Here is a 16,281-nt window from a genome sequence, read left to right on the forward strand (position 1 = left end):
CTCAACTTTTGCTCAACGCGAAAATCCATGACAAGCATCCTATGTTGTGCTGTTAAACTCTCTCTCAGAATAATTTTACAATTAATGCAAAATTTTTGGTCGATTCTCCTCAACAAGAAGAAGTCGATTTGAGAGCTTGTCATGCCACTCTTATAGGTTATAAGATGTTCGTCTCTCTTTTTAAAACATGTATTTGCGATAAGAAGGTCAAAGGTTAAGGAAAAGTCCAAAATAGTTTTACACTCGACATTGATCACCCCGAAACCATGGCCTCCGTGAATACTTCCATACCCAATCACTTCTCTTTTAACATGGCCATTTAAATCTCCTCCTAAGAAAATCCTATCTTTCGAAGGTATGTCTTGGACCAAACTCTCTAGATCCTCTCAAAACCTTATCTTGTGCTGTTCGTCCGAACCCACTTGCGGTGCATAGGAACTAATCACATGAAAAGTACCTCCCTCCACCACAAGTTTGATAGAGATGATCCGATCTCCCACCATCTTGACATCCACTACGTCCTTCTTCCACTGCTTATCCACAATAATACCTACCCCATTCTTATTCTTCACATTTTCTGTATACCAAAGTTTGAATCCAGAAGTATCAAACTCCCTATCCTTCGCACCAACCCATTTTGTTTCTTGTAAGCACATAATGTTAATCTTTCTCTTTGTCATGGTGTCCACCACCTTCATGGATTTTTCTGTTAGGGTACCTATATTCCATATCCCAAATCTCAACCTTCTGTCGCTCCGACTTTTACCTTATACTTTGTGAACTAACTTATTTACCCTCGTTCGTTCATGGAAACGTGGGAACCCTTACTCATTTAACACTACATCCGGACACCGATGCAGCGGCTTTTACTCATTTGACACTGTACTCGAGCTATACAGCACGTTGCTTTCGGGCAACGACCTAACTTTAGCGCAATAACGTATTTGATTCATGTCATGAAAATTCGACTAAATTTTTATATTAGTTGTCGAAGACTTAACACAACCCTCCTCCTTTATCCGGACTTGGAATCGGCTATGTACAACAAGTGTAATATAGGCGGAGTTAATAATAAAAATAAAAATATCAAAAACAATTAAAAAAAATTTTTTTGTGAGAAGCTATAATTTATATTTTAAAAAAAATCTTAAAAAAAATATTTTTATATAATAAATAAATAAAAATTATTTTTATATTATTATACCTAAATATAATTAATAAATAAAAAATTATTTTATATAAAATATACAAATATAAAATTATTTTTATTTTTTATAAAATTAAAAAAAATAATTCAAAAATATATATTTTTTAAATTTACCCAAACCAACCCTAACAACAAACAAAAGAAAGAAGAAGTAACGTAGAAGAAAGGAAAATCTTTTCTTACGGAGTGTGCTTTTGAGTTCAATATGCTTTTTTTTTATTTTTTACAAATTAAAAAATATTTCATTACACATTTAAATTTTATTTAAGAATTTATTATTAATTGACTAATAAATTATTACATGCATCATTAAACAGAAAATAAAAAATGATAAATTAACCGAAATAATTTAGTTTTAAACGATTATGCAATTTAAAGTAAGGAAAAAAGTAAATTCCAATAAAACATGGATTAAAAATCTCTCAAATTTTTTAATCTCATCGATCTTCTCGGATCTTCGGTCGATCAACCACGTGTCACTAAGTGGAACATCCTCAACAAACCAAAGACACACTTGTCGCTAAATGGTACGAAAACAGTCCACGTACGTCAATACTCATTTCTCTATATAAACCAAATCTCTTTCTTCCAAATTTTTCAGCATTCCAATTTACAAAGAAGACTAGACTGAGTGTGACAATAATATTGATCAATTCTTCAGCATTCAACTTGAAGATTTAAAATTTCGTGTTAAAATAGATGGCACAGAGCAAAGATGATATCACGTATGGAACTGCACAAGCAAGGGTATCAGATGATGAAGCGTTGAGAGTAGCTTACAAGCATGGCACGCCACTGGAAGCAGGAAAGATCGCCGAATCTGAACCTGTTGATCTGTTTCAAAGTGCTCATAATATTTCTAAGAGCAGCGCCACGCAAGATTCTTCTTCTCAGGAAAAACGTGACTCTAACAACAAAGAAGCAAGTTCTACGGAGTTCGTTACTGGTGCTCCGGACTTGCCTAAGAAAGTGCCACCCACAATGGCACATAAATAAATAATTTGTTTTTGCTTTTCTTTTATGCTTACGTTTTTTGATATTTAGTTTTTAGAATATGCTTTATGTTTGTTATGATTTTCCCCTTTGTGTTTATCAATTATCCTATAGTAGACAAATTTCCAGACTTACTAAAAGTAACATTATGGAGAAGTTTAAGCAATAAATAAATCAAATCTGCTTAGACTATATAGTATCTAAAAATATTTAGAATAATATTTGAGAAGAATTATTTAAAAATTCATAATTTAACTAAAGAATTTGTATTTTTTTTAATTTATCAATAATATGATTCTTAAATCATTCATCAAAACTATTTCTTCCATTCTCTATTATATATAATTTAAGTTTATAATATCCTAAATCCAACTTCAAATTATGAAACTAACATGGCTGGCAACTTTATTAAAGATGTTTGTCAATCTTCTAGTTTTGAATGAAGTAGAACGAAGTATTATAATTTCAGGAAAGGTTTAATTTATCATCGAAGTAAATAAGGGTGGCAATGGAGCGGGTTTTGTCCAGTTTGATTCTATTCACGGCAATGGAGCGGGTTTTGTCCAGTTTGATTCTATTTCGTGAATAGAGTGGGTTTTGTCCAGTTTGATTCTATTTCGTGACTAAAATTTTAAAGTGGTCTCTGAGACTGGGCGAATTATCCATAATCGTTCTTGACTTTTAAAATATTTTAATATTATCTTTCATATTCAGCTCCGGGACTCATGGTTGTTCTGCGATCCTTTTCGGCGCACAGTTAGTAAATGGAGTGATGATTTGGCACCTTCTATGCCATGCTGGAGCCAAGTGAAACAACGCAGTATCAATTTGGCGCCCAATGAAATGCATAAACGACGTCGTTCATGTATTGGAGCCCTTAAAAACGGTTTGCCTTCACCATATTTGTTTGAACATTCTCACACTTCGTCTCCTCTCCTCCACGCTCAGTCTTCGTCTTCCATTCTCTCATCAATGGCACCGAGTTAGATACTGCACCAGAAGCAATATTGCTAGCTTTGACATATGCATTGTTATCAACATGTGGCCTAATATTTATAAGCAAGTTTACATAACTTGTACCAAGAGTAAAGGGAGTAACAGCAGCCGCCAAAAGGGTTAGTTTTCAATTGATGACAAAGGAAACACCAAGACCGACAGCTGCTGAACTCAACCCCATAAGAAGGACTGAGAATCGATCACCAAGTATTGAACGAAAGCTGATACAATCAATGGAGAGCCTTGACACTAACTCCAGTCGAGTTTTTATCAAAATCAAACCACCTGGGTTCTTGTTTTAAGATGGACTGGAACAAGAGGTTCCTAACCCTTAGTGTAAGCTTTGATCCTGCCCAACCACAAAATTCTTGTTGTCCTGTCATGGAAAGAATACAACCGAATCTAAGACAAACAAGTGCTAAACAAAGGTGTCCAACATCTCTCTTCATCTTATCAGTGTCATCATCAAAATATACCCCAAGAGATATGCCTAAAACCAAAGAAAAAAGAGACAGAAAAGCGCCTGCAAACATACCCAGAAAGAATCCTAAAAGTAGCATCCAAAGCTCTGGCTTTTATAATTTCAATATCTCAAAAAGTCTAAATTTTTTTGGCATTTTGTTTGGCTCGTCTTCGATCTCTACTTTTTTCTCCTAAGCGTATTTTAAATGTTTAGGCCTCGAGATATTTGCTGCATATCTTGATACATTAGCAATTGAGTTGTCATAGATGGAAAGATCATTGGATTTTTGCATGTCATGTTCATTAGAGAGAGGTCTTGATATGGCCTCGGTGGCGAGTTTGACAAGGTCATAGTAGGTTCCCCCTTTCCCTATAAGCTGGAGATGGTTACCCATTTCAATGGCAGTACCATTTTCGAGGACCACGATGGCATGAGCATTCTTTACAGTAGCTATCCTATGAGCAATGACAATGGTTGTTCGACCCACAGAAATCTTGTCGATGGCTCGTTAGACTGCAGACTCTGACTCAGGAGATACTACATATAATAATCATTCTTAGTTTTTAGGGTTTTAATGGGACCAGGAACACATTGGGTAGAAAATTAAGATTTGCCACGTCAACTAGCCGTTGCTGGCTCCAGCATGGCATGGGAGGTGCCAGATCATCACTCTGTTTGCTGACTGTGCGCCGAAAAGGGTCGCAGGACAACTATGGGTCCCGGAGCTGAATGTCAGGAATACTGTTAGGAAATTTTGAAAGTCAAGGACAATTATAGATAACTTGCCCAATCTCAAGGATCACTTTGGGATTTTAGTCCTATTTCGTTCCATAATAATTTGTATTGAATTCGTTCTGTTTTTATTAGCAGGTAATAACAAGTTAAATCTTAGTTGGCTTTTGTAGATATATTCGTTCTTATAATTATTAAAATTTAGTAAATAAAATTAAATAAAATTATAGTTATATATATAATATAAATTAAAAAAAATTAAATAACATAAATTAAAATAAATAAATAAAATATAATATTAATTATTTTATTAATTATTTTATATATATATATTATATTAAAAATATATATTTATATATATTATATATATATATCGAAACGGATAAGAATTATGAATTTACTTTAAAGGTTTGTGTGGTTGGTAGAATTATAAATAATTTTTAAAAATTTTAAAATAAAAATATTATATTCTCATGTTTGGTTTAAAATTTAAAAAATTATTCTTAAACAAATTTAATTCTAAAAAATTAAAATATTATTATTTTAATTTTTATTTTTTTTAAATATATTTAATTCTCATACAAATAAAATCTGAATACCAAATAATACTTGAATCACACACATTCTAAAAGCAAACACCGTGATATTATAAGAACAAATTAAATCAATTAAAACGTTACTTAACTGTTTGTGTATGTGCGTCACTTTCGAAAAGTCTCTTCACGTGCACAATTTGTTGTTAATAGACGTAAACAATGTCATCTAATGCCTTTATTCAATACGGAAAAAAAAAGGTTTAGAAATCAAAATAATTTATGATTAGTAAAAAAAATTTAATTTAATTTTATTTATATATTTTATTTATATTTTAATTTTTTATTTCTTTTTAATCATTTAACTTATTACACTATATTTTTAATTATTAAAATGTAATATATTATATATTAATAAAATTTTTTATAATTTAATTTATATATATATTATTATATTAAAAATTAATCATAATAATATAGTTTAAATATCATTAATATTAATTGATTTATTTTATAATTACTAATTTATTTTTTTTATTATTTCATTGTACTTACGTAATATTATAGAGATTAGAGTAATTTAAATTTTATTGTTAATTTTAATTATTTTGTAATCACTAATTTATTGATAATATTTGTTTCATATTTTTTAAAGTAGAATAATAATTTATTTTGATTTTTTAATACAAATATTTTTAAATTTTATCATAATTAAATATAAAAAATATCAAATATTTAAATTAATTTATTCAATTGACAACAACAACAACAAAACCTTGTCTCACTAAGTGGAATCGGCTACATGAATCAAACGATGTCATTGTGCTCTGTCATGTGTCATGTCTACAGAGAGACCATTTACATGTAGATCTCATTTGACCACCTCATGGATGGTCTTCTTAGGTCTTCCTTTGCCTTTCGCCCCTTGTCCATCTTCCATCTCATCCACCCTCCTGACTGGATGTTCTATCGGTCTTCTTCTCACATGTCCAAACCACCTAAGACGCGATTCAACCATCTTTTTCACAATGGGTGCTACTCCAACTCTCTCCCTTATATCTTCATTCCTTATTTTATCCAAACGCATATGACCACTCATCCATCTCAACATCTTCATCTCTGCCACACTCAACTTATGTTCGTGCTCCCTTTTAGCCGCCCAACACTCCGTACCATAAAGCATAGCCGGTCTTATAGCGGTGCGATGGAATTTATCTTTAAGTTTTAAAGGCACTTTTTTGTCGCATATAAAACCAGACGCACTCCGCCATTTTGACCACCCTGCTTGGATCCTATGATTTACATCCTGTTCAATCTCTCCATTATCCTGTATGATGCACCCAAGATACCTAAAATTTTTAACTTTTCGTAGGGTGTTTTCTCCAATCTTCACCTCTATATTAGGGTTTTTCCTTCTCGAACTGAACTTACATTCCATATATTCCATCTTGTTACGGCTTATGCGCAGACCATACACTTCTAAAGCTTCTCTCCATAACTCCAACTTCTTATTTAGGTCTTCCCTTGACTCTCCCATAAGGACGATATTATCGGCAAAAAGCATGCACCATGGCATAGGCTCTTGGATGTGCTCTGTGAGTACTTCCAAGACTAATGTGAAAAAGTATGGACTTAAGGATGATCCCTGGTGTAATCCTATACCAATAGAAAATTCCCCTGTCACACCACCTTGAGTCTTCATACTAGTTGTGGCCCCATCATACATGTCTTTAATTGCACGAATATATGCGATCCTTACCCTCCTCTTTTCTAAAACCTTCCATAAGACCTCCCTTGGTACCCTATCATACGATTTTTCCAAATCAATAAACACCATATGTAGATCCCTTTTATTACTACGATACCTTTCCATCATCCTTCTTAAAAGGTATACCGCTTCAGTGGTAGATCTGCCTGGCATGAATCCAAATTGGTTCTCTGTTACTTGTGTCTCTTTTCTCAACCTCCGTTCTATCACCCTTTCCCATAACTTCATGGTATGACTCATAAGCTTGATCCCTCTATAGTTTCCGCAACTTTGTATATCCCCCTTATTATTATAGATAGGTACCAATGTGCTCTTTCTTCATTCATCAGACATCTTCTTTGACCTTAAAATCTCATTAAAAAGCTTGGTTAACCAGTTGATACCTTTTTCTCCAAGACCCTTCCAAACCTCAATTGGGATATTATCAGGTCCTACTGCCCTGCCATTTTTCATCTGCTTTAGAGCCTCTTTTACCTCGAAGTCTCAAATTCTTCGATAGTAGTAAAAGTTTTGATCTTCTTCCCTTGTGCATAATCGACCAAGGCTCGGAAGAGTCTTCTATCCCTCATTAAATAACTTGTAGAAGTAGCTCTTCCACCTTTCCTTAATCTTCTCCTCTTGAGCCAACACCTCTCCATCATTATTCTTTATGCACTTAACCTAATCCAAATCTCTCGTTCTTCTTTCACGGCTCTTTGCGATTCTATATATACCTTTTTCTCCTTCTTTTGTACCCAAAGACTAGTAGAGACCCTCATATGCTCTTGTTCTTGCTTCACTTACAACCACTTTTGTCTCTTTCTTAGCCGCCTTATATTTTTTCCAGTTATCTGCGTTGCGGCATAAAGACCACTCTTTAAAGCACACCCTTTTTATCTTTATCTTTTTTTGTACACTGGCATTCCACCACCAGGACTCCTTGTCTCTTGGTCCTATTCCTTTAAATTCACCAAAGCTTTCTTTTGCTGTTCTTCTAATAACTTATGCCATTTCCCTCTATATCTCTTCCGCACTTCCATTTCCATCCCACTTTGCCTCTTCTCCTATCCGTCTTAGGAAGCTTCTTTGTTCCTCACCTTTCATCCGCCACCACCTCGTCCTTGGGTTCTTCGTATAATGTCTTTTCCTCAACTTTTACTTAACGCAAAAATCCATGATGAGCACCCTATGTTGTGTTGTCAAACTCTCTCCCGGGATAATTTTACAATTAATGCAAAATTTCCGGTCGACTCTCCTCAACAGGAAGAAGTTGATTTAAGAGCTTGTCATGCCACTCTTATAGGTTATAAGATGTTCATCTCTCTTTTTAAAACATGTATTTGCGATGAGAAGATCAAATGTTGAGGAAAAGTCCAAAATAGTTTTACCCTCAGCATTGATCACCCCGAAACCATGGCCTCCGTGAATACTCCCATATCCAGTCACTTCTCTACCAACATGGCCATTTAAATCTCCTCCTAAGAAAATCTTATCTTCCAAAGGTATGTCTTGAACCAAACTCTCTAGATCCTCCCAAAACCTTATCTTGTGTTGTTCGTCCGAACCCACTTGCGGTGCATAGGCGCTAATCACATGGAAAGCACCTCCCTCCACCACAAGTTTGATAGAGATGATCCGATCTCCCACCCTCTTGACATCCACTACGTCCTTCTTCCACTGCTTATCCATAATTATTCCAACCCCATTCCTATTCTTCACATTTTCTGTATACCAAAGTTTGAAGCCAGAAGTATCCAACTCCCTAGCCTTCGCACCAACCCATTTTGTTTCTTGTAGGCACATAATGTTAATCTTCCTCCTTGTCATGGTGTCCACCACCTCCATGGACTTTTCTGTTAGAGTGCCTATGTTCTATGTCCCAAATCTCAACCTTCTGTCGCTCCGACCTTTATCTTTTACTTTGTGAACTAGCTTATTTACCATCGTTCGTTCACGAAAACGCGAGAACCCTTGCTCATTTAACACTATATCCGGGCACCGATGCAGCGGCTCTTGCTCATTTGACACCGTACTCGAGCCATACAGCGCGTTACTTCCGGGCAACGACCTAGCTTTAGCGCAATAATGTCTTTGATTCATGTCATGGGGGTTCGACTATATTTTTATGTTGGTTGTCGAAGACCTAACACAACCCTCCTCCTTTATCTGGACTTGGGACCGGCTATGTACCGCAAGTGTAACGTAGGCAGAGTTAATTTATTCAATTGACAAATTTAATCATAATATCTAAAAGTTTAGATATATAACATCTATAATTTTATACTCATAACATTCATAATTTTATACCTATGATGTTTATAATTAATAAATTTTTATAATTAATATTATCAAATTTTAAATCTATATGTCTTATTGTATTTTTTAAATTATTATTTTATATATACATTAATGAGTCATAATTTTAATTACTTTAATATTTTTTATTTAATATTATTGAGTTAAGAAATTAACTAAATTAATTAGTGATGACAAACATTATTTTTGGCAAAATAAATAATTAGAGTTGTTTAAATTAATAAGTATATGTTGCTAACTATTTATTTCATGTTGCAGGCCAAATTCATTTTTAAGCAGCCCAAATGGTATAATAAAATTATAACAAGGCTGATGGGTAAATAATCAAGCTCAGCCCAAAAGAAACAAAGCCAAAGGATCTGATGGGCCAACCGGGTTGCTTTATGGAAATTCTATCCAAACACGTATCCATCTCACAAGGCTTCTTTTGTAAGATTGAAGTCTTCTCCCTCTTGAAGTGCAACGTTCTTCTACTTTCTGACCAAGTCAAATCAACTTCACAAAAAGTAAGAAAGAGAAGAAAAGCTTCCTCCATAAGCCAGTAACCAAAGAAGCAAGAAAGAGAAAATGTAAGCTTGAAGCATAGAAGTTAAAGCAGAAAATCTAATCCAAATCAAGCTTAGGTTAAAAGTAATCCATCTCATCTTGCATGCATCATATCTTCATCCCTTCTTCCCAACTCTCTGCACTATCCGAAAATGGCATTCAACGTAAAGTTGATCTCTGTTCTTCACTACTACAAATCCACGATCACAAGAGATTCTTGGGGACCAAGTTGCATCTCTATGGTTCAGATTTAGTTGACCATTGGAAGACAATTTCGGTTACTCCTTCATGGCTTTCGGTCAAGTTGGAAAAGTCAGAAGCAAATGTTCTACTTTGATGTTTGAGAAGAAAAAGTGAGCTTGTGGGTTGGTGAAGCTCAAGGCTCAAGGTGTTGACCTTGGAAGAAGAACTCAGCCACATGCAAGGAGATAAAAGAAGCTTGCTGTTCATTCAGAAAGTAAGGAGAGAAAATCAGAGTGTGTGAACAGTGTTATGTTTAGAAGTTCCTCTACTTGGATAATGCTTTCTTTCAAAGAAGCATTCGGCCAATACTGAAGAACTGCATCTGAGGTTTGCGAATCTGGTTTGCACATAGCAAAGAGGCTGCTGATGAAGTCAATCTCCTTCATGTTTTACTGATTGTAATGTACTTTTCTAAGTTTATCTTTCTGTAATTTCTTGAGAGAAAAGGTATTGTGAGAAAGCTTAAGAAAAAGCCATGAGTGGAAAAAGGTTGAGAGATACACTTGAGAGAAAAGCCTAGAGTTATTTTCAGATTTCTTTAGGTGTGTTTATGTCTTGTATCTTGTACCTGTGAGGTATCCCTTTCTTAGTTGGGTTAGCACTAAGAGTGAATAGTTAGGTATTAGCATAGCCAATGTCAAGTTAGGTTAGAACTTGAATGTGAAAGGATTGGGTCAATCCTGTGTTATTGGTGTATGTAATACTGTTAACTATAGTGAAATTCTTCCATTGTTGTGGAGGAGACTGGATGTAGGTTGCATAGCACAAGGCAACCGAACCAGGATACATGCTGGTGTTAGCTTTTCTCTTCTCTGCTGTGTTCTGTTTTCTGATATTCATGAGACAAAATTAAATTGTCTCATAAATTTCCGCTGCTAAGTTAAAACAGAATCAGAATTGCAAATCTGTTTTAAAAGGGTAACAACAGCAACTAAAAGGAAGACATAGATTCAACCCCCCCTTCTCTAAGCCTACCACAACCTTCAATTGGTATCAGAGCTAAGGTCTCAAGAATCAAGCTTAACCGCTTGGAGCAAAGATCCAATGGTGAACAATCTGGGCACAACCACAGTTGCCTATACCCTCACTAAAGGCCAGTCAAACAACCGGCCACCTTTCTTTAACGGAAAGAACTATTCCTACTGGAAAAAAAGGATAAGGATCTTCATCCAATCCATTGACTACAACTTATGGAAGATTGTTGTGAGTGGTCCCAAGATCTCAACAAAAACAAGTGCTGATGGAGTGGTGACTCCGAAAGAAGAAGCTGAATGGAATGAAGATGACAAAAAGAAGATAGAACTGAACGCTAAAGCAATCAACCTTCTTCATTGTGCTATCAGCTTTGAAGAGTACCGGAAGGTGTCTAGATGCAAGACAGCCAAAGAAATCTGGGAAAAACTCCAGGTTACACATGAAGGCACCAAACAAGTAAAAGAAACGAGGATTGATATGCTGCGAAAAGAGTACGAGATGTTTAGCATGAAGGATGGAGAAAGCATTGATGAAGCATTTGAGAGATTCTCAATCATAATCAACAACCTTGATGCTATGGGTACAAACTATGCAGAACAAACCTTGGTGAGAAAACTCCTTAGAAGCCTCACAAAAGAGTGGGAAAACACTGCCACTGTCCTAACCGAGAGTAACAACATAAGTCCCATAACCTATGATGAGTTGAGAGGAAAACTCCTTGCCTATGAAGCCACACACACAAACACAGATTCAAAGAAAAAGGGAATAGCCCTCAAGTCAAAAATAGAACCGAAAGAGAGTGAGTCTAGTGATGGTATTTCAGATGACGAGCTTTTGTTTTTTGCTAGGAGATTTAGAAGGATGATGAAAAGTAAGGGCAAATACAATGGTTCAAGTTCAAAGGAGCAAAAGATAGACTTGAGCAAGGAGGCTGGGCACTTCAAGTCAAACTGTCCAAAGCTTAAAAAGGAGGACAAAGGCAAGAAGGAAAGGAAGAGAGTACTCATGGCAGCTTGGGAAGATCTTGAGAATGACTCAAATGAAGAAGAAGAATCTGAAGGAGATAACAAAGACTGCTTCATAGCTGGAAACAACAATCTTGATGAGGTAAACTACTATGATTTAACCATTGAGGACTTGCATGTTATTATTGATGATCTCACTTTAAACACATCAAAACTGCTTGATAAATACAATGAGTGCAGATATGAAAGAGATGTGTTGAGAGCTGAAAATGATTTTTTAAAAGAAAAAGTGAAGGAAACTGAATGTGCTTTAGACATCATTGAAGAAAACAGATTTCTAAAATCTGAACTTGAAAAATTAAAAGGAAAGCACATTGTGGATCCTTCTCATGAGTTAATTGCTGAAAATAAAAGATTAAATAATATGATTAAAAGGCAGAATGGTGACTTAGCAAAATTTGCTCAAGGTTCTAGCAACTTGGACAAATTACTTGCAAGTCAAAGACCATTGTTTGAAAAATCTGGTTTAGGCTACATAGCCAAGGAAGATGTAGTTTCTAACACTTCCTCTATAAAATTTGTGGCCTCTTCATCAAATACCAAATCCATACCAAACAAATCAGGTATCGGATATGTTTCAACATGTGAAGAAAAATTTGATGAAGAATACACAATCGAAACTGAGCCTTCACCAAAAACTGAACCGAGTTCAAACCGGCCAGGTTTGGGTTATATTTCGAAAAATGAGGCTGCTTTCAAGAAACCAATTTTTTACAATAAAACCTCATTTTTGAAAGGCAAAAATATTCAAAAAAATTCTGGTGAAAATGCTTTTGCAAAGAGGAATAACTTTATTAAAAATCAGTTTGTCAAAAGAAATGCATCTCCTCCAAGAACCAGAAAATTTCAAAGCTTTAATCATTTCAAGCAATATAACTCACATCAGTTTCAGCAACACACACTAGAAAATTATTGTGTTAATTGCAAGAAATTTGGTCACTCATATGCACAATGCTTCATTAAAAAGAGAGTTGTAGGAAACAAAGTCTACAATGTTGTTTGTGATTTCAATGCACTTGGGCAACCAGGATGGATTAACTTCAAAGGATCCAAATTAATTTGGATACTTAAGGCTACTTGAAACTCATCATGCAGATTTGCCTAGCATCCAAGAACAAAAAGGACATGTGGTACATGGATAGTGGATGTTCAAGGCACATGACTAGAAGGTCAACCTACTTCATCAAACTAAATAAGTATGATGGAGATTTTGTGACCTTTGGAGATGATGGTAAAGGTAAAATCATTGCTGTTGGAAAAGTAGGTAATGAGCAATCTACTTTCATTGATGATGTACTTTTGGTATGTGGTTTAAAGCACAATCTTTTGAGTATAAGTCAGCTGTGTGATTTAGGATATTTAGTTGTTTTCAAAAGGCTTGAATGCTGTGTTGTTAATGAAAAGACAAATGAAGTGATGTTTGTTGCCAAGTGTTTCAATAATATGTATGGACTTACTCTTGATGAACTAAAGGATCAAAATGTAGCTTGTCTTCACTCTAAAGAAACTGAAAAGTGGTTATGGCACAAGAGATTGGGCCATGCAAGTATGTTTCAAATAAACAAACTTGTAAAGAAAGAATTAGTGAGAGGTCTTCCTTTGATAAAGTTTGACAAAGACATCACTTGTGATGCTTGCCAAATGGGAAAACAAACAAAAAGTTCTTTTAAACCAAAGGAAGACATCTCTACTAAAAGACCACTTGAGTTGCTACACATTGATTTATTTGGTCCAACAAGAACTCAAAGCCTAGGTGGTAAACATTATGGTTTAGTAATTGTGGATGACTATACTAGGTTTGGTTGGGTTTTATTTCTTGCACACAAAAATGAAGCATTTTTGGCCTTTGAACCTTTTTGCAAGAAAATTCAGAATGAAAAGGATTTGAAAATCTCTTCTATAAGAAGCGATCATGGAACTGAATTTGAAAATAATTTGTTTGAATCCTTTTGTGAGGAATTTGGAATATCTCACAACTTCTCTTGTCCAAGAACACCACAACAAAATGGTGTTGTGGAAAGAAGAAATAGAAGCATACAAGAGATGACAAGAGCTATGCTTTGTGAGAGTAATGTTCCAAAATTCCTTTGGGCTGAAGCGGTTAACACAGCTTGCCACATTTTAAATAGAACAATCATAAGGAAATTTTTGAAGAAAACCCCTTATGAACTTTGGAAAGGCTACCCACCAAACTTAGACAACTTACACATCTTTGGATGCAAATGTTTTGTCTTAAATAACAAAGAAAACTTGGGTAAATTTGATCCAAAGGCTTATGAGTGTTTGTTTGTAGGATATTCCACAAATAGTAAAGCATATAGGGTTTATCATCAAGATGCTAGGATTATTGAGGAGTCCATACATATTACATTTTGTGATACTAACTTGGTACAAAGTATTTTGGAAGATTGTGATGCAGGAAATCAAGCTCAAAAGGAAGATGAAGCTGCTCAAAATCATGAAAAAGGAAATTCTGGACAAGCTGAACCAGAAACTGCTAATGCTGAAAATTCAAGAGACAATTCCATTTTGTCTCATGAATCTGAAGGGAATTCTGTTGCCAGCAGCGCCCAGAATCCCTTGATGAATGAATCTGCCTCCAAGTCCACCAGACCTCGTGAATGGAGATTCTTGAAGAATTATCCTGAGGAATTTGTAATTGGGGATGTCTCTCATGGAGTGCAAACAAGATCTTCCACTAGAAAGGCAAATGAAGGATCAAACATTGCCCTTCTTTCACAAATAGAGCCTCAAAACGTCAAGGAAGCACTTAGTGACCCTTCTTGGGTTAAAGCTATGGAGGATGAACTTCTTGAGTTTGAAAAGAACCAAGTATGGACTTTGGTTCCAAGGCCAAGTGAAAAGAAAGTGACCGGCACCAAGTGAATTTTTCGGAACAAGTTGGGAGAAGATGGTAGCATTGCAAGAAACAAGGCAAGGCTAGTGGCTCAAGGATATGACCAAGAAGAAGGAATAGATTTTGATGAATCCTTTGCCCCTGTTGCCCGAATGGAAGCCATAAGACTTCTCTTAGCTTATGCTGCATTTTGTGGTTTTAAATTATACCAAATGGATGTGAAATGTGCATTTTTGAATGGAGTGATAGATAGAGAAGTGTATGTGGAGCAGCCTCCTGGTTTTGAAAATAAAGAGCATTTTGATCATGTTTTTAAACTATCTAAAGCTCTCTATAGTTTAAGATAAGCCCCTAGAGCTTGGTATGAGAGACTTAGCTCTTTTCTTTTGAAAAATGGTTTTCAAAGAGGCACCACTGACACAACTCTATTCATCAAGAACTCTAATGACTCTTTTATTCTAGTCCAAATATATGTTGATGACATTATTTTTGGATCAGCAAATGAATCCCTTTGTTCTGAATTTGGAAAACTCATGACAAGCGAATTTGACATGAGTATGATGGGTGAACTTAATTTCTTCCTTGGGCTGCAAATTAAACAAACTGAAAAAGGTATTTTCATTCATCAAGAGAAGTATGCCAAGGAATTAGTTAAGAAATTTGGTATGGAAAATGCCAAACCATGGGAACTCCCATGCATCCTAATTCTAAATTAGATAAGGGAGATACTGAGAAAGATGTTGATGAGACTAAAGTATAGAGGAATGATTGGCTCTCTTATGTACTTAACTTCCTCTAGACCCGATATTGTGCAAAGTGTTGGATTGTGTTCTAGGTTCCAATCCAAACCAAAAGAGTCACATCTTTCTGCAGTTAAAAGGATCATTAGATATGTTCATGGCACATCCAACTTTGGTCTTTGGTATCCTAAGATTGATGATTTTTCTGTAGTTGGTTATTGTGATGCAGATTTTGCAGGTGATAGAGTTGATAGAAGGAGCACTTCTGGTTTATGTTGCTTCCTTGGGAAGTCCTTAAATGTATGGTCAAGTAAGAAGCAACCAATAGTGGCCCTTTCCACTGCAGAGGCTGAGTATATAGCTGCTTCTTCTTGTTGTTCTCAGCTTTTATGGTTAAAAACGCAGCTTGCTGATTACAAATTAAATGCTGAAAATATTCCCCTGCTGTGTGATAATATGAGTGCCATTAATATTTCTAAAAATCCAGTTTTGCACTCTAGGACTAAACATATTGAAGTAAAATTTCACTCAATAAGAGAACATGTCCAAAAGGGGGATATTAATATTCAATTTGTTAAATCAAAGGAGCAATTAGCAGATATTTTTACAAAACCATTAGCTGAGGATAGATTCTGCATGCTTAGGACTTGTCTAGGAATCTTGAGTTATGATTCTTTGTTTGAAAAATGCTGATGTATTTGCTGGAGCTTTTTGTCTCATAAACAGGCATGAGACAATTCTGGGCAGGTGATGAACATTTTCATCAAGTCAGCGTGTTCTGGGCTTATTTCAAATGAACCTCAATCTGGGCCAACCTCAATATTCAGATTAGGAGTGGTCCAAATATGTTTCATTAATCTCATATCACTTCAAGGCCCTAACATGAATGTTACAATCTTGTTTGTTAT

The 16,281-nt window shown here is 35.2% G+C and overlaps 2 protein-coding genes and 1 pseudogene across 2 annotated transcripts; 2 read left to right on the forward strand and 1 right to left on the reverse strand.

The window, feature by feature from the left end:
- Nucleotides 1–1,820: 1,820 nt before the first annotated feature.
- SMP1 (seed maturation protein) lies at nucleotides 1,821–2,330 on the forward strand. The gene has a single exon (XM_016337850.3). The coding sequence runs from the start codon at nucleotides 1,907–1,909 to the stop codon at nucleotides 2,201–2,203; it is 297 nt and encodes a 98-aa protein (XP_016193336.1). The 5' UTR covers nucleotides 1,821–1,906; the 3' UTR covers nucleotides 2,204–2,330.
- Nucleotides 2,331–3,077: 747 nt separating this feature from the next.
- On the reverse strand, nucleotides 3,078–4,251 carry LOC148570200 (uncharacterized; annotated as a pseudogene).
- A 6,569-nt stretch (nucleotides 4,252–10,820) lies between these two features.
- LOC148570201 (uncharacterized) lies at nucleotides 10,821–16,124 on the forward strand. Its single transcript, XM_088506901.1, has 3 exons — nucleotides 10,821–11,858; nucleotides 12,872–12,945; nucleotides 16,100–16,124. Exons 1-3 carry the CDS (start codon nucleotides 10,821–10,823, stop codon nucleotides 16,122–16,124), a joined length of 1,137 nt encoding a protein of 378 aa, XP_088363027.1.
- Nucleotides 16,125–16,281: the final 157 nt, after the last annotated feature.

This window comes from Arachis ipaensis, chromosome B3 (assembly GCF_059453495.1).
Source record: "Arachis ipaensis isolate K30076 ecotype BB chromosome B3, ASM5945349v1, whole genome shotgun sequence".
In the NCBI taxonomy this organism is placed as follows: Eukaryota; Viridiplantae; Streptophyta; class Magnoliopsida; order Fabales; family Fabaceae; genus Arachis; species Arachis ipaensis.

Bases quoted from the DNA above. Each gene is read 5' to 3' on its own strand.
- SMP1 (XM_016337850.3), top strand. From the start codon at position 1,907: ATGGCACAGAGCAAAGATGATATCACGTATGGAACTGCACAAGCAAGG.
- LOC148570201 (XM_088506901.1), top strand. From the start codon at position 10,821: ATGGTGAACAATCTGGGCACAACCACAGTTGCCTATACCCTCACTAAA. The intron at 11,859-12,871 runs GTAAACTACTAT...CTCATCATGCAG, and splicing joins GAAACAACAATCTTGATGAG to ATTTGCCTAGCATCCAAGAA. The intron at 12,946-16,099 runs GTCAACCTACTT...TCTCATAAACAG, and splicing joins TCAAGGCACATGACTAGAAG to GCATGAGACAATTCTGGGCA.